At 40.6% G+C, this 19,792-nt stretch overlaps 1 protein-coding gene across 1 annotated transcript in view; it reads left to right on the top strand.

The window, feature by feature from the left end:
* LOC126260301 (carboxypeptidase B-like) overlaps positions 1-19,792 on the top strand; it is a 157,877-nt gene that overhangs the window by 89,396 nt on the left and 48,689 nt on the right. Inside the window, exon 5 of the mRNA XM_049957625.1 lies at positions 16,378-16,523. Coding sequence (XP_049813582.1) covers positions 16,378-16,523 — 146 coding nt within the window. The remainder of the gene's footprint in view (positions 1-16,377; positions 16,524-19,792) is intronic.

The raw sequence follows: 19,792 nt of genomic DNA, 5'->3' as shown, positions 1-19,792 counted from the left end.
AATAGAACGTTTTACAAATACTATTTGTTAGTGTGGGAAATATCTAGCAGCAGCACGACGGAGTTGCGAATTTTGACTTAAGGTTTTAAACATGGCTGAAACGGCAACTGTTGAAAATCTTCACGGTACATGATAACAGCCAAACAGTTGCAGGATAAAGATTTATTAAAATCCTTGACCACGGTTTCGGTATATCTAAATATACCTTCATCAGAAGCAAAATACACCTGAACAAGAAGACACCTTTAGTAACAAAAACTTAGCACCATAACTGAGAAATAAAAAACACGTGTAGCTTAAGTTACCGTAGAATTACCAAAGTATTACAAGCACAAAAGCTTTTAGTTACTTATTAAAATCACATCCTGCAGTGGAGATACATAAAACAATCGTGCCAAAGGCGTCGTCAGTAGTTAAAACATCATCTCCATTTATACAACATAATTATGAAGAGAAGTTAGATACGAACACGGCATAGCATCAGAACTTCGCCTGTGGACTAGCGTGAAGAGGGTGTGAAAGCCCTAGGGAAGACAGTTTCTCGGAGAGAGGGCACTTGTGGTATGCGTGAGACACTCGCGCACATTAATACCCATGGATACATACTTATGGACATCAAAATTATTGAACGTTTTGCTAATTGATACCTTCTGTCTTAATAAATAAAACATATGAGAACCATTCAAAAACACCTACGTACATTAGAAAGTGTGAAACCTATTTACCTGCGTCCTAGTGCCAAGCAGATGAAGCTTCCGCTAGGTAACACATCAAACGAGAGAGGGCAACAATCTTGCGTAACTTAAAGACAAGAATACATACTATCGAAAACAACAAAAATGTTACAGCAAAACAAAACCATCTGTCGTCATGAATAAAACATAACAGAATTATTTAACCACACATACACATTGAAAGCCATGAACAGCAACCATAAAAAATACGTAAAATCTCAACAAGACAGGAAAGGCGCATCTCACCAGCATCAACAAGCAAGAAAACTAACTTGTAGTCAGCCAGACTATATTACATTAGAGCAAAGAGGGGTTTGAAACTACCCAAAAAAAATTGTTTCTAAGCTGCACCTGTTCATTAAGAATAAAACCATCTTTTTGAAACAGATGCTTGAAAATCTCTAATTCCTCGAGCAGATCCAGTTTGTAACTCTTACTCACTTCGTGCAGCAATTCTACGTCATCCAGTTTACGTGGCGTATGCTGTAAGAGCCATAGATGTTCAGCAAACGTGGAATTATATACATTTTCCCCATTTTTACCTGGCAAGTGTTCTTTATATCTTACTTTAATGGATCTACCTGTCTGTCCAATGTAATAGTTTGGGCAGTCGTTACAAGAAATTTTGTAAACTCCGGATTTAGTGCCAAGTTCTTCCCGTGCCCCAGTAGTATGAATCACTCTTTGCTTCAAGCTATTATTTACGGAAAAGGCAACTCTGTAACCGTATTGCTTCTGTAGAAGTCTCCTTATCTTATATGATACGTTCCCCAAAAATGGAATAGAAATAAAGTTATTACCCTCACTATTATTCGCATTGTTTTCTCCAAAGGTTGAACATTTTACAGCTGTTTTCTTCCTAACAATTTGGTCACATAACTTAGGGTCGTATCCATTGTTAGTAGCTATTGATTTTACTAAAGATATTTCTTTTTCTAAATAATCTTGTTCTAAAGGTGTGCTCAGAGCACGATGAACTGCAGAATGAAAGAAGGCAACTTTGTGAGCTTGAGGATGACAAGAATCTGCTGGGGTAGTATTATCAGAAAAAGTATTTTTACGAAAATCGTCGAAGCTAATCGTGTTGTCAAATAACTTAAGTTTAAAATCAAGAAATTGAGTTCTCTCTCATCGTTTTGCATCTCTTTTGTGAAATTCATTTTCTAGTGAAAACTGTTAAAACCACGTAACATTAGTTGCAGATCTTGGTCACTTCCTTGAATTGAGTATGCCATCAACATAATGAGCATAGAAAGTAATCATATTACCCAACACAGGATTATTTTTGAATATATTTTCTTCTAAAGCATTCACAATGTCGGCTAAGATACTAGCTAATGGGCAACCCATGGATAAGCCGAATGGTTGCTCATACATTTTGCCATTAAACTGAAAGTAATTATAATCGAATACAGCCTGCAATAGTGACATAAGTTCTGACAATTGTAACTCACTTAAAGTTCTATGTAGTCGAATGTTATTTTCAATAATTTTAAGAGTGACATCCACCGGAACATTAGTGCATAAACTTACAACGTCGAAAGAAACCAAACGAGAGGAGGAAGTGAAATCTACCGCTTTCAGCTTGTTTATTACCTCAGCATTATTTTTAACAGAATAATTATTTTCAAAAACGATGATTTCTTTAATTTTTGTGTGTAAGACTCTCCTTAATTAATGATGTGGACTCTTTATTCCACTAACGATCGGACGAATTGGGTGTCGACCTTTTTGTACCTTAAATTGACTTCTAATGGTAGGTGCTCTGGGGTTCATATTAATCAAAGTTTTCTTTTTAAACTCTTTCACAAGATATGAACCCCAGAGCACCTAGGAAAAACACGAATACCCAAGTAATCCCTCGTCTACATGCCGGTGCTTATACTGCCGCATCCAAGTTGCGATACGTTGCATATACGCCGCAGCAACGTCCTCAAATAAAAATTTGTTGATCGCTCCTTATATAAAAGAGCAGCAATGAGTCTTTCTGCACAATGGTAAGCAATACTTTGCACTTATTAACGTTGAGACTCAACTCCAGTTGTAACAGGCATAAACCTTCTCTTGGTCTGCCTGACAATGCAACTCCCTTAGAAAGGGTGGGCCAGAAGTCTAGAAGGTGTTACAATTGAGAATAACTGGCAGACCCTATAATGGCAGACACCCAACTGAGATTACGTTCCACACATTAGCTGTAAGGTACACTATGTGATCAGAAGTATCCGGACACTCCGAAAACTTAGGTGCATTGTGCTGCCACCTACTGCCAGGTACTCCATATCACTGACCTCAGTTGTCATTAGACATCGTGAGAGAGCAGAATGTGACGCTCCGCAGAACTCACGGACTTCTAACGTGGTCAGGTGATCGGATGTCACTTGTGTCATACGTCTGTATGGGAGATTTTCACACTCCTAAGGACCCCAAAGTCAAAATGGCTCTGAGCACTATGGGACTCAACTGCTGAGGTCATTAGTCCCCTAGAACTCAGAACTAGTTAAACCTAACTAACCTAAGGACATCACAAACATCCATGCCCGAGGCAGGATTCGAACCTGCGACCGTAGCGGTCTTGCGGTTCCAGACTGCAGCGCCTTTAACCGCACGGCCACTTCGGCCGGCCCCCAAAGTCAACTGTGAAGCGAAGTGAAGTGGAAACGTGAAGGGACACGTACAACACAAAAGCGTACAGGCCGACCTCGTCTGTTGACTGACAGAGACCGCCGACAGTTGAAGAGCGTCCATCACACAGGAATTCCATACTTCTTCAGGGTTCACTGCAAGTACTATGACAGTTAGGTAGAAGGTGAGAAAACTTAGATTACATGATCGAGCGGCTGCTCATAAGCCACACACCACGCCAGTAAATGCTAAACTATGCCTCACTTGGTGTAAGGAGCGTAAATATTGGACGACTGAACAGTGGAAAAACGTTGTGTGGAGTGACGAATCACGGTACACAATGTGGTGATCCGATGGCAGGGCATGTATGGCGAATGCCCGGTGAACGTCGTCTGCCAGGGTGTGTAGTGCCACGAGAAAAATTCGGAGGCGATGGTGCTATGGTGTGTTTGTGTTTTTCATGCAGCTATTGTCCCTCTAAGAAAGACGCACTGAAGTCTGTCTGCTAGGAACTCTAGAATCTAGTCACAATGTTACTCCAGTATCCTACAGGCTTGTATTCTGGTTCTGATTTACAGGGTGGAACGGAGTCTAATGCCTTCCACAAGCCACAGAATGCGGCTTCGCCGTGGGCGCCATCATCTACAGTCGTCTGGATGTAATGGAGGACGAGTTGGAGCTGATTTTCACAAGATATCTGCTTCTAGAATCCACGTGCATTATAGCGGAGATATTCATGCACAAATAATAATAATAATAATAATAATACGTTAGCATAAAAGAGTTCCTCAGCGCTACAGCGGTCTGACATGAGCTATATAAGCCCATAATAAATGCAGTAGTCGACGACATTTCTTAACAAGTACTTTGATCAATGCGACTGTCCGCAGCGACTGTTTCACGCACATTATGCTGTCTGTTACTGCCATTTTGTAGTGTTACCCATATTTTCATGTTATCTCGCCACAACATCACCATTATCTAGTGTACAGGGTAATTACATATCCAGCCATATGTGGCTCTCGCCTATGTTCAATAACAAGTCATACACAACATGTGGGAGTACTAGCAGTGGAGGCTACATAAAGCGTGTCAGGGAGTGAAAAGTGGGGGGGGGGGGGGGGGAGGGTGACGTGGAAAACAGTGCAGTTGTTATCGTAATACTAAAAGGGTATGGTCATTGGCTTTACGATGGAAGCATTTTCGAAAAACTAAGTTTGTAAACAGTTCGGGTGGCATAGTGGTTAAAGTTTCCCGTGATTGGTAAAGCAGCACTGTCCAAAAACGGTGCCGAGGCAAGTCGATGCGCCATAGGTCATAGACTTCAAGGATGAACGACAGGTGTGGAGATGTGTGCGAGCGCATTGACGAACATCTATTGAACTGCTGACTTCCAAATAAATCAAAGAGCTACTAATAAAGTGTCTCCTCAATGACAGTTCAGTGAACGTTCCTGTGTATTGGTCTCTGCAGCGACCAAGGCTGGAATTCGCCCGTCAGTACTGTATCTGGACTACTACTGAGTGGCGCCAGATGGCTTTTCAGATAACTCACGTTTTATTCTCCACGTGACACATGGCCGTTGGCCTGTACGACGTGAAAAGCACGAAAGCAAAGGGTCAAGGGCTTAGAATGGTGTGTTATGGGCTGGAGAATGTTTTCGGGGAATTTCCTGGATGACCTTGTCGTTCTGGAAGGAACAATGGATCAACACAAGTATGCACCTGTCCTTGGCGTCCACGGCCATTCCTACATGCGGTTTGCTTTTCTCGGCACGATGGCATCTAGCAGCAGAACAATGGAATGTGTCACACAGCTTACAACGTACGTACGTCGTTTGAAGAGCACCGGGATCAGTTTATCGTACTGCCTAGCCACCAAAGCCCCAACCTCGAATCTGTGGAACCACATCCATCGGGCTGTTCGCGCGAAGGTCCTCAACCGAGAAATCTAGCGCAGCGGTCCGTACGGCAAAAGGCTACTGGTGTGTGGTCACACTGATGTGACAGGACATTGTATGAAGTCCATGAAGCACAACAAAAAAATCGGTACTGGTAATGGCAGAGAACAACTTAGTGAATGTTACAGTATGTTAAAGACAAACTCTCAAAGTTTTTGTACAATGTTTCAAATGGTTCAAATGGCTCTGAGCACTATGGGACTCAACTGCTGTGGTCATCAGTCCCCTAGAACTTAGAACTACTTAAACCTAACTAACCTAAGGACATCACACACATCCATGCCCGAGGCAGGATTCGAACCTGCGACCGTAGCAGTCGCACGGTTCCGGACTGCGCGCCTAGAACCGCGAGACCACCGCGGCCGGCTGTACAATGTTTATAAATGTTCTATGGGTCCAGTCTTTCTCACACAGTGCATACCTAATCGATGGTCCAATTCTGCCCATTCAGGACGTAGCAGATCAGGAGTGACGGTAAGGATACCTGCTGTAAAGCGGTGTCGCAACTCTTCGAGATTCTGTAGTGGAGGTGTAACACGAACGCTGTTCAGGAAATCGGGTGAGAATGTGGGCTGGTGTTATTAGGTGAGACTGGGCGTCCAATAAGCACAAGGTTAACTGAACACGAGAGATATATCCGCCTCAAACAATACAAGAAATCAGCAGTGGCAGAACATCAGGAACAGTGCAGAATGAAGATCGAATTTCGAGAGGCCCGCGTAGTGGCGAAACAGCCGTTTAGTTTGAGGAGGAAGGCACCAGCCTCGGTGGCCGTGCGGTTCTAGGCACTTCAGTCCGGAACCCCGCGACCGCTTCGGTCGGAGGTTCGAATCCTGCCTCGGGCATGGATGTGTGTGATGTCCTTAGGTTAGCTAGGGTTAAGTAGTTCTAAGTTCTAGGGGACTGATGACCTCAGATGTTAAGTCCCATAGTGCTCAGAGTCATTTGAACCATTTGAGGAGGAAGATTAGAGAGGCTATATAAATAGCTAAGCGACCCAACAATATGAATAGAGAAGACGGGTACCGACTTCCAGCGTCCTGTCTGCCAGCAGTGACAGCTTTGCGGAACCACAGCTCTCGCAAAGCAACAGGATCGCGGTGGGCCACAGCGACGGAGGGTACACAGAGCGCTGACGCGGCCTAGCCGATTCTAGGCAGTTAGTAAACAACGCTACGCTACAGTCGCCGCTCAGTTTCCTATTCCCCGATTTCCACCAATGTCAAGCAATAAAGGAAACTCCAATGGGAAACACCTATTTCCGCCAATAACAACACCTAACGCAAAGACAATAAAGTGAACTCCAAATACCCTTCCTCCTCACCGTCATATCCAATGACAGCACTCCTCCATAATATGTAAGTAACCAAACTAGAGCTTATTCAGCAGTTAGCAACACACCCTGAGGAAGGCGCCTTGCAACAGTCGCCGAAACGTCGGAATTTTATAGTTGAAAATGTGGCCTCAAGCCCAGAATAATTTTATTCGCTTGTTCTTTCTGTTTTCACTATAAGCTTTAAAAGATATCAGGAGTTGTATCTACAAGGGTTTTAATGCAACTTCTAAATGAATAGTTGACAAATTATTCTACTTTTCATCGGAGGAACTAGGAAATAAATACAGCATATGTCACGAAATTTCATATGAACGTGTTACACAAAACATGATTTAGCTGTGTAAGTTGTATGTTACATGTGAAGAAACCTTGAAAGGTGGCTACACTGAGCCACAGCGCCAGAGATCGCTAGAGAGCATTGTTCCGCCGCCTCCACGGGAAGTCATTATTGAGATGTGCTAGAAGTCAGTGCTTGGGGAGAGCTCGTAGTAGTCAGTTCGTGTTGAGATGTGCTTGCTGAGATGTGATACTGAAAAATTCTTGTTGAGATGTTGTAATAGCGAATCGGTGTGGAGATATATTGTAATTATGAGAGTGATTTTGGTCAATATATGAAGGTAACGAAACTTGATTTATTTTTCATTATTTCCATGTTTTAAATAATGCGTCATTACAGGTTCAGTCAACAAAGCATCTGGCTTGTGTTCTTGGATTAGAGTGTAATTGTGGTTCTCTTGAGTAATTATGGTATTTTTATTTCCTTTAATTAATTCAGTATAAATGTTATTTAAAAATTCTTGTGTTGTTGAAGAAGAACCGTGCCAGATGCGTACGTTGAGTCACACTCCCACACACAGAACAGTTATACTTGTGCTTTGGTTTCGTAGGTTTTATAGTTGCTGGGGACTTAATTAATTAATTAATTGTGTTAATGAAAAATTTCCATTTCATTCATTGTTATTGTTCAATGCAGTCAGATTGCGTAATAATACGAGTCAGGGCCAACCGTTTACGAGACTTCGTAATCGGACAGACAGCTACTAAACCGAAAAACTAAAAATATTTGCATTTCATATAATTAAGCCCCCATGCACGTGGCGACCACTGCTTCGGATCGTCCCTTGGAATTCTTCTGATTGTAGAAATAGTAGACAGTAGGATTGTTGTAGTAATTTGTAATTTAGTAATTGTAGTCTATATTGCATGTGTAGATTTGGTAATTGGCATTTTTCTAATGGTATTCTTTAAAATTTAATTTTTGTTGTCTTGTCTATGGGTTTGACAATTTAGTGCAATTATTTCAATTGTTCGATGATCGTGATTGAGGGAAGCATTTCGTGTGAATGATATTGTTGGAGATATAGTGTCATTGTGTGTAATTTTTTTTATAGTGGCGAGTTTTGTATATTTTGTAAATGATCACGCGATCAATGAAAAAGGCAAAAATGATGGATAGTCAGAATGACGAAATTGTTGACATGGCGAACTCGCCAACACAAGAGAACAGTATGTTGAATAATGAAGTGGAAAACAATGTAATAAGTCGGGAAAATAGTCCGGAACCATTTCAAAATTTTTCTCAATCAGAAAATTCACAGAATCCGAGATTAACGACAGAAGATTCTGGAATAGTATCGAATTCAGATAGCTTTACAGCTATGATGAAGGAAACTGGTTTCGCGGGAAATGTTAGGAGCGAAAGGAATTTCGAACAAGTTAATATGGAGCAGTTGATGAGAGTAATATTAAATTTTCGATCTGAATTTAAAACTGAGATGGGAACAATGGGAACACGGTTAGACTCACAGGGATCACAAATAGGAACAATTAAAACTGAGATAGGAACAATTAGAACTGAGATGGGAACAATGGAAACACGGTTAGATTCACGAATAGGGACTTGTTTCAAAAACATGAAAGATGAATTAAAGAAAGAAATCAGAGAAGAAGTACAACCGATTTTGAATGCTCACAATAATAGATTAATTGCAGTAGAGATTAGACAAAGGGAACAGGATAGAGAACAGGAAGAAAGAGATCGCGTGATAGTACAAAAATTTTCAGAATTAAATTTACAACGTGCACACGATAAGGAAGAAATATTTGAGAGAATCGAGGAATCCGTACCAAATGACAGAATAAATAATCTAACACAACAATATGAACAGTTAACTACCAAATGTGTCAACACTGAAACCCGAGTCGCGACACTTACGGAAGACGTAAATAAACAGAAAGAAAAAATAGGTGACTTATCGGAAAGAGTTGAGGAGATTTCAGATAAATTGACAAGTCTTAGTTTAAATGGGGATAGAGATTCAGATGATACAGCTCCATTACCATTTGCAGAAACCGAAGAGTACCAGAACATAAATAAGCATGTTGAAAATCAGGGAAAAGTTAATGAACGCGTCAAAAGGGAATCTGAGGCATTACAAAAGCAAGACAAATATATTGAAAGCGAAATCGCAGGAAAAGACAGCAGACGAAATTTAGTATCACAGATAGCAGAGGGCTTTGAAGAAAGTAATTTGTTTCATTTACGGGATGTAACAAGAGAGCGCCAGGCGCGGGAACTTGACAATAATCGACATTGGGACTGGGACAGACGCGGTAGGTCTTTGTCGCCGCGAGGCGGAAGCTTTGACTGTAAACACTTCTTGTCTGTTCGGAAATTTAAGATCTTTTGCAATTCTAGGAATGACATACGTCCATGTTCATGGTTGGATCGATTTACGTGCGCACTTCCGCCAGATTTGCCACTGAGTCACAAACTGGAATTTATGTGCAGCTATTAAGGTCCTCAGGGGATTCACTACACTAAGTGAATATGTGCCGTAGCGCTCACAGGGCCCCGAGCTGTAGTGGTGCTATTTCCCTTTTAGTTTTCTGCACCGCTGCCTACTCTTTCACTATTCTTTGCATCTATAAAAAACAATTCTTCTACTATCCATCTATCTAGACAGTAGGTAAAAAATAAACGGATTTGACTATTTTACCCAAAAGTGACTTTGGAAATTACCGTTTGGACTTACTGTAACTTCAGCAGCATTCATTCGCAGTTTAAATGAAATTTTACCTGTTTATCTTCGTGACAATATTACTTCATATGTTGACGATATTCTTATTGCTAAACGTTCCTGGAGTGAGCATAACAAAATTTTGGATTCATTATTACGTATCTTTGCAAGAGTTGGCATTACAGTGAACTTAAAAAAATCTGAATTTGGTCGTTCTCAGGTGAAATTTCTCGGTCACATTATTTCTACAGAAGGTATTCTTCCTGATCCAGAGAAACTAGACGCTATTCGTAATTATGCTGTTCCTACCACAAAACGTGATATTCGTAGTTTCCTTGGTGTCTGTAATTTTCTTAGACGCTTTGTTAGATTGGATGATTTGGCCACACCTCATTTACACATTTCAGTTATGCGCACTTTGGTCCCAGAAAATGCTTTTATAAATTACGAGAAAATTGCTACTTCATTAATATGGAAAAACGTATTCGATCTGTTCTTGCCAAATGCAAATTATGTCAACAGGCTAAGCCGCCAACTGTTTCTCACAGAGCACCGTTGTTTCCTATCATTCCAGCGAAATTAAAGGAGATGGCTGCAGTCGATTTGTTCGGTCCAGTGGTTCGTTCTTCTAATGGTTTTGCGTACATTTTCGTAGCAGTGGAATTGACATCAAAATATGTGTGTTTTACACCTTTACGCAAAGCAACAGCTCGTTCAGTATCTAATGCTTTCATCAAACATTTTCTTAAAGAAGTTGGTCATGTTGATAAGGTTATATCAGATAATGGATCACAGTTTCACTCTAAAATTTGGCTTCGTACTCTACGGCGTCGTAAAATTAAACCAATCTTCATTTCACTTTTTCACCCTCAATCTAATGCTTCAGAGAGATGGATGAAGGAAATCAATAAATTGTGCCGTCTTTATTGTCATCAGAATCACAGAACTTGGGATCAGTATCTTCATATTTTTCAAAACATTCTGAATGAACTTCCTAATGACTCAACTTCTTTACCGCCTCTATTGATATTAAAAAATAAAGTACCAACAAATCGCATTTCTGAAATCGTTCCTTTTCCGCCTTCACGGAAACTGCGGCGTTCTGAAGTTGTCAACCTGGCTCTACGAAATATTGCGTCTGCGGCTGCAAGAAGAGAGAAATCAGCTAAACGTCCTGGTCGTTTAAAAATCTTGTCAGTTGGTCAAAAGGTATTAATTAAGTCCCACCGTTTGTCTCATAAAGGAAAAGGCTTGTGTCGCAAATTTTTTCTGCTTTATAACGGTCCATATAGAGTTCGCAAAATTATACATGATAACACTGTTGAAGTAGAAACTCTTAAATCTCGACGCTCTAAAGGAATACATCATATATCAAACGTTAAAATTTTTGTGGAATGACATACTTGTGAGAAACTAATAGCTATACGTAAACATGGAGAGAGTACAAGGATACCGCGCTGTGTTTGGCGGCGGCGCGTACTCAAAGCAACAGTCAGTCTGCGCGCCGCACAAGGCAGTCGTTGACCGCAAACAATTACTTCCAACGTCACGCGCCAACAGCTGATCGAGTGCTCAGTGTGAATGCACTGACAGCCGTAAACAAATACACAGTCTAATTTCTCCGATTAAATTCAGTATAAAGCGATAGTGACTTGATGAATTATGTTATTAACGTTCAGTATTTTTCAGGATATGGTTGTAGAAAATATTTAAGACCTTCAGGTAAATTCTGTGCGTGTCCGACGTTAAGACGACTTGCTACGGAGAAAATTTCAGAAGGAATATAATTTCGAAGAAGAAACTAATACACTAAAAAGGGTAACTATTAATTGAGTTTATTTTTCAGGAAACATATTTCCGCGTAGGTACGTATTTTAGATGTAATTTGCTGCTCGCGATTACGTGATTCATACTTTGTGCTAAATTTCATGTTCTATGAATTTACTTGTGAAGCGACGTGCTTGTGTACATTTGCTGATTTTGACAATTATTGATTAATGAACAGGCTTGTTATTTGTATATATTATGCATCGCTTGGCTGCACTGCTCTTTTACTGATGTCATATTTTTTTTATTATGTGTCTGCTGTGCTTATTTATTTAAATTGTAATTGACAACTGATTAATTGTGCTGACTGTGGTTATGTATGTAAGATATACTTTGTGATTTATCTGCTTGCGCCTTCATATTTACTTATTAAGGTTACGTATGAACATTTATTTGCTTATGCTGATATGATGCTAATGACCTGCTTATTATGTTAGATAACATATTTGCTGCCTTGCGTATGGATTGCATATTTACACATTTCTGTTTTGTTGTCATAACTACTCTTTAATTTAGAATATAGAAATGCTGATATACGGTGTACGAACATGGAGTTTAGGTCACACTGTGGTATTAATTATAGATTGTTTGCTTGGCAGAGCCTCGTTGTAGGAATTGTGCTGCATCCACTTGTTGACATTCTGTTCTCTACTGGTATATTTACTCGCTATTGCTTGTTTTGCATACGCTCAGTGCCTTATATTTTTAAGATAAGAAAATGAACTGCAGTAATTCGACGAACGACATTAGTACAAGAAAGTCATAGAAGTCACATGAGCTGAGGTTTTATGGAAGCTGTATAAATTTATGCTAATAGGAAGGAAGCTAACGACATGACAGACCAAAACTAGGTTTAGACCATTGACAGTATTACACTGCATTTTCGTGAGCAATTGAAATAGGAAGTGACACTTGACACAAAAATACTCCACATGTTTGCTTCTGCTATGATTCTTGAAGTGGTGTACACACTGTGAAATATGATGATCATTCACACTCCGTAATCGTACTTAATTACTGAGAGTTATTCGAACTAAGTCTGTTAGAGGTCATGTATGCATTTCTTTTATTTAATGATGGACAAGGAACCAAAATGTATCTTATAATTTATAATGAGTAGAAAATTTGTGTCAGATGGATTACGCAGAGGTTGTGTGTGGACACTGTGTCTTCGGATTGAATGGGATGATGAGGTTTGTATTAGGTTTTTATCTGTACTTGTTCGAGGAGACTGACTAGAGGAAAGTGTTGCTATGGAAGCGAAATGATATTGGTGCTGAGGTTTATATGTATCGACGTATTATTGAGGTATTGAGATTAGGTGAAGTAGATGATTATTGGAGTTTTCGTGGACAAAAGGTAAGGTAAATGATATTGATGATCGACGTATTGAAAAGGTATTAGTGAAGTATTGAGATGTTGTGATGCTAATGATTATTGGAGTTTTGGTGGATAAGAGGTAAAGTAAATGAGGAGCATATTGTTTTTGTTGGTTTATATGGAACAAGGAGGATGAAGATGGCAGACTAGAACACTAAAGTAGAAAGAAGATTGCCTACACACACACTTTGTTAAATCAATAAGCAGTATACACTTTTTTTTAAGAGAGGAAGTATTTGCATATCTTGGCTCACTGACAGTTGTTCAGCAACAGTACAATTTGATCTGGCTTGGCAAACATTGGTCTAGACATGATGACTATGACGTTGACTAACTATTATTGACTGTTATACATTGCTGCCACTACTACTTGATACACATGATGAACATCAACTTTTGATAGAATTGCATTTACACAGTTAACACTATTCAACTACACAATAGCACTAATGTGGATGAAAGATGAGAGTGTGTTTTGTGTGTTTTCCTTTTTTAATCCCAGAGAAGTGATCCCAACCTATCTCCTAAATATTATTTTATTTGTTGGTAGTGGCTTGCACTGACACCTATAAATATTATAGGTTAACTGTTATTGTGTACTGTAATAGTTAATGTGACAATTACCTGATATCATTTGTGTGTTTATTATGATTTGTATGTTTAGTGTAAGAGCATTGATAATAATTTGTTAAAGAAATTGTATGTGCATTCAAACTATTGTTCATGACTGAACTGTCTCAGTAGTTATGGTGAATAGTATGGACTGTTACTTGCACTTTTTCTACATGATTGGTGCCACAAGGACATGTTTAATTTCTGCTGATGAACTGTGTGATCAGTGATTGTAAAAAAATTATGGACTGTTACTTGTACCTTTTCTACAATATTGGTGCCACTAGGACATGTTTAATTTCTGCTTATAAACTCTGATGAACAGTGTGATCAGTGACAGTGTATTTTATGGAACTGCTTCTGCTGAGAAATGTGACTGTTGCTGTGTGCACCTGATCAACATTGCTGGTGCCACTAATGGACTGCTTCTACTGAAATGGTGTTACTTGTTGGTGTCTGCACCTACTCAACATTGCTGGGTGCCACTGATGGATTGCTTCTACTGAAATGAAGTCACCTGTTGCTGTGTGCACCTGATCAACATTGCGGGTGCCACTGATGGACTGTTTCTACTGAAGAGATGTCACCTGTTGCTGTGTGTACCTGCTCAACATTGCTGGGTGCCACTGATGGACTGCTTCTACTGAAAAGATGTCACCTGTTGATGTCTGCACCTACTCAACATTGCTGGGTGCCACTGATGGATTGCTTCTACTGAAATGAAGTCACCTGTTGCTGTGTGCACCTGATCAACATTGCTGGTGCCACTAATGGACTGATTCTACTGAAATGGTGTTACTTGTTGGTGTCTGCACCTGCTCAACATTACTGGGTGCCACTGATGGACTGCTTCTACTAAGATGATGTCAACAGGTGCTGACACCAACAAGTGACCATTGCTGGGTGCTACTGCTGGAACTATCAACTGCTTATTCTTGAGCTATGGAAAGCGTTTATGTGAATATTTGTATAAACTGATTTTTTGTGTATTACTGTTTGTGGATAGTTATGAGACTGTTACCTGCACATATTCGTCATTGCTGACGCTATTGATTGAACTGTTTAACCATATAATACTTGTGTAAACTGTTATGTAAAGTCACATGTATGAAAGAATTTGTATTGCTTACAGTATTTTATATATTAGGTTATTGAAAGGTCAGTGCAAAGCCAAAATTTTATCTAGTTATATGATATTTACGTATTAATATTATCTTTTATTTTTGTCTGTATTTTTTTGACGAATTTGCTGGTATTTTCACCACCAATGCTGGCAAAAATACCATCAAATTCTAGCCGTGGAGGAAGGGCATATGAAAGGTGGCTACACTGAGCCACAGCGCCAGAGATCGCTAGAGAGCATTGTTCCGCCGCCTCCACGGGAAGTCATTATTGAGATGTGCTAGAAGTCAGTGCTTGGGGAGAGCTCGTAGTAGTCAGTTCGTGTTGAGATGTGCTTGCTGAGATGTGATACTGAAAAATTCTTGTTGAGATGTTGTAATAGCGAATCGGTGTGGAGGTATATTGTAATTATGAGAGTGATTTTGGTCAATATATGAAGGTAACGAAACTTGATTTATTTTTCATTATTTCCATGTTTTAAATAATGCGTCATTACAGGTTCAGTCAACAAAGCATCTGGCTTGTGTTCTTGGATTAGAGTGTAATTGTGGTTCTCTTGAGTAATTATGGTATTTTTATTTCCTTTAATTAATTCAGTATAAATGTTATTTAAAAATTCTTGTGTTGTTGAAGAAGAACCGTGCCAGATGCGTACGTTGAGTCACACTCCCACACACAGAACAGTTATACTTGTGCTTTGGTTTCGTAGGTTTTATAGTTGCTGGGGACTTAATTAATTAATTAATTGTGTTAATGAAAAATTTCCATTTCATTCATTGTTCAATGCAGTCAGATTGCGTAATAATACGAGTCAGGGCCAACCGTTTACGAGACTTCGTAATCGGACAGACAGCTACTAAACCGAAAAACTAAAAATATTTGCATTTCATATAATTAAGCCCCCATGCAACCTCCCCGGTACTTTGTAACGTGTAACGTGCTGAAGTAGTTTTTTGTTGTTGCGGTAGGCCTTCCGTGAAATTTGAGGCCCATCAGATGGGTACTTAAGCGAACTCTCAAACCTGGTGCCCCTAGCGACCGTCGTCTCTTCGGCCATAACTGGCCCTTCTCGTCTCCCACACGGTCCACTGTCTGATCAGACACTGCCTGTCGGCCCGAAAGTTTTGCATCGCAAAGACAGCAATCATTCCTAAATTTCTTGTACGACTTCTCTATGCTGTTGTAAACTATCTGTTGATAAAACTGGTAATCTCTTTGCACACTCGCTAGCGACTGGCAAGCACGTAAAATGCTTTGTCTGCCTGGTTCGCCGCCATCTTCAGCAACTACGGCCAGTGCGACCCTATCGGCGGTTATCCAAACTAACTTCCCGGTACCGTGTTTAAAGAAAAGCTTTGAGATATTATCTGTTACGGATCTATCATTTGATACGTTATAGCCGGCCGCTGTGGTCGAGCGGTTCTAGGCGCTTCCGTTCGGAACCACGCGGCTGCTACGGTCGCAAGTTCGAATCCTGCCTCGGGCATGGATGTGTGTGATGTCCTTAGTTAGGTTTAAGTAGTTCTAAGTCTAGAGGCCTGATGACCTCGGATGTTAAGTTCCATTGTGCTTAGTGCCATTTGAACCATTTTTGATACGTTATTTGTAGCCACTTACCTATTTTCATGGGTTTCAAAAATCCCGTAGCTTACGAACGTTAGTGAATGTGACCTTTGTAGACGAATGTGAACATAATATTATTGGGTGTTTTCAAGCAAGTATTTCGAAACTAAAGCTTTGTGTTTACGTCTGTGTCTGTTCCAGAGGTAGGTGCTAGTGACTCCCCGTGTGCGACTACTTACGCAGGCGCTGAAGTTTTTTCCGAGCCCGAAACGAGGGCTCTGAGGGACTACATTCTGGCGAACGCCGATCGCATCAAGCTTTATCTGACGTTCCACAGTTATGGACCTGTAAGTACTGACTCGGCACATTCTTGTGCCTCTCCTCGTACATTTCTTGCGCACTCTTTAACGCTTCAGTAAGGAAGAAGATCAACTTATACAAATAAGGTTGGTATGCCAATAATCTCTCGCTCATTCTGATTAAGTATACCTGTGCTTTCCTTAATTCACTTTATTCGAAATCCTTCCACAGAACGACCCTCGACTCGATCCAAAATAGTTTCTCAACTGAGCTCCCGTGAAGTCGCTAATAAGAGCGGTGACGTCGTCGACACGATGATACGTACAGAAACTCCTACTTTCCTTATTCCTGTGCATGTCGCGATGGTAGCAGGTGAGCATCCGGGGTGTTTTTCCTACACGTATAATGACAAATGCCAGGATTCAGCAAAAAAATGGGTTTTATTCCCAAGAACTACCACTAAGGGACACAATGTTCATGAAAACTGGCTACGGCCGCGGCCTGAACCGCACATGGTGCGGAAAGAGCCTTTTCCCTTCAATGGGAAGGACTGGTGGACACGTCCAGGGGTAAGGAAGCTGGCAGGCAAGAGAGCGATCCGCTGTTGCAGCCGCTACGTCGCCGACTCTCCTGCGTATCTCACGTGACGGCTCCCTGTCCTCCCATTGGCGGATTTGAGGCAGAAAGTTGGCGTCTCTCACTCAGCAACACCGTTTTGGAGTCCCTAGTTCAGCGTAACAGGATGGCAACCGACTACACATACTGCGGAGTGGTTTACGTAACTGCTCCTGCCACTGCCTGAAGCTAAGTCAAAACGATGGAAGTAGAATACAATAAAATGTTTTAGCATTACTACCCGTTACCATGTACATCCATTCTCTCTGAAAGAGTCGATAGAAAGGTCAAAAATATGAACATAATAGTAATGGAAGAGAAAACTCCTCCAATTTTGAAGAATCATTTACTGAAATTGTTCTGTGGCCTTCAACCCGAAGACCGCTTTGTTGCAGCTGTCTAGGCTGTTCTATCATGCGCCAACATTCTCAGCTCTTTATAACCACTGACACTACATCCATCTGAATCTCCTTACTGTATTCATTCCTTGTTCTCTCTCTGTAATTTGTATCCATCACACACTCCTCCTTTACCAATCTGACAATTCTTTCATCCCTCAGAATGTGCCCTATCAGTTGGTCTGTTTTTAGTCAAGTTGTGCCATAAATTCCTTTCTTGTCCAAACCATTTATCGTCCTTGTTTCGTTTCTGTGGTGTCACTGCTAGGTGGTAGCCTTTAAATCGGCCGCGGTCCGTTAGTATACGTCGGACCCGCGTGTCGCCACTATCAGTGATTGTAGACCGAGCGCCGCCACACAGCAGGTCTAGTCTAGAGAGACTCCCTAGCACTCGCCTCAGTTGTACAGCCGACTTTGTTAGCGATGGTTCACTGACTACATACGCTCTCAGTTGCAGAGACGACAGTTTAGCATAGCCTCCAGCTACGTCATTTGCTACGACCTAACAAGGCGCCATATTCAGTTACTACGAATGTATCCTGACAGATAATATTGAGAATCATGTACCGTCAAGAGCGACGTTCATCATTAATGGATTAAAGTTAAGTATCAAACTAGCTACGTCGGCTTTCTGAATTCTAATTCCTTGTCATGTTCCAGACCTCACGTCAGTATAGTTCTTCCCTCCTCACGCCAGCCTGCTTGAGCTAAAACGCGTGCATTTCGGCCTCCTCCCGTAACACGGCGTTGGCTCTTCTGCCAACCCAACAACTTCCATACATGGCTACGTTCCAGATAATCACCTTCAGCAAAGGCATCCTAACAAATCTATATTCGATGTCAGCAAATATCTCTTCTTGAGAAAGTCTTTTCTCGCCATTGCCAATTTACATTTTATATGCTTTCTACTTCGGTCATCATCAACTATCCTTTTGCCCAAATAGCACAACTCATCCACTACTTTTAGTGTCTCGTTTCGTAGTCTAATTCCGTCCCCATCACCTGATTTATTTCGACTACATTTCGTTATCCCTGCTTTGTTTTTGTTGGCGCTTCATCATATATCAACCCTTCAAGGCGCTGTTCATTCCGTTCAACTGCTACTCCAAGTCCTTTGCTGTCTCTGACAGAATTATAATGTCGTCGAGAAACCTTAAACTTTTTATTTTTTCTCCATGAAGTTCCTGCTCAAAATTTTCCTTTGATTTCCTTTACAGCTTGCTCAATGTACGATTTGAATAAAATCATCTCACTCCCTTCTCAACCACTGCTTCCCTTTCATGCCCTTCTACTCTTATAACTCTTGTATGGTACCTGTATAAGTTGTAAATACCCTTTTGCTCCTTGTATTTTACTCTGTCCACCTTCAGAATTTCAAAGAAGGTATTCCAGTTAACGTTGTCAAAAGCTTTCTGTAAGTCCACATACGCCATAAAGGTACGTTGGTGTTTCCTTAAGCTATCTTGCAAGTTGCAGGGTCAGTATTGCCTCGCATGTATCTACATTTCCCTAGAACCTAAACTGATCTTGCACCAGGTGAGGTGCTACCGGTTTTCCCATTCTTCTAAGAAAATTCGTATTATTATTTTGCAAGCATGCCTAATTTAATTGATAATTCTCTAATATTTAGATCTGCAGCACTTGCCTTCTTTGCAATTGGGATTATTACATCCTTCCTGCATTCAGAGGGTATTTCGCCTGCCTCATATATCTTACACACCTAGTAGGACAGTTTTGCCATGGCTGGGTTTCCAAAGGATCTCAAAAATTCTGAGCGAACGTTTTCTATTCCAGGGCCTTTGCTTCGTCTTACGTCTTTCAGTACTGTCAAATCCTCTCGCAGGTATCATACCTTCCAAATTTTCAACTACTTGTTCTTCTCCTTCTATAATACAGTCTTCAAGCTGTAAAGCCTTTGTAAATATTCCTTCCACCTTTCTGACTTCCCTGCTTTGGTTGGTACTGCTTTGCCATCTGGCCTCTTTATATTCATACAGCTGTTCCTATTCTCTCCGAAGTTCTTTTAATTTTCTTTTAGGAGGTCTCTATCTTTCCGTTAGTTGTGCATACTTTTACATACCCACGATTCTCATCTAGCAATCCCTGCAATGCCATTTTGCACTACCTGCCAATCTTAGTTTTTCGTGTCTGTAATTCCTTTCGCCTACTTCATTAGCTGCATGTTTATACTTTCTCCTTTCATAGCATAGCAAGATTAACGTCTTTTAATTGCTATTGATCTGATGTAATTACATTTTCCTGGAGACACATTGTCTCAGAAGCTTAAGTAATGGATTAACATT

Source organism: Schistocerca nitens, chromosome 5 (assembly GCF_023898315.1).
Source record: "Schistocerca nitens isolate TAMUIC-IGC-003100 chromosome 5, iqSchNite1.1, whole genome shotgun sequence".
Classification (NCBI taxonomy): domain Eukaryota; kingdom Metazoa; phylum Arthropoda; class Insecta; order Orthoptera; family Acrididae; genus Schistocerca; species Schistocerca nitens.
Note: the sequence above shows the minus strand (reverse complement) of the source record. Positions and strands in the feature narration are given on the sequence as shown.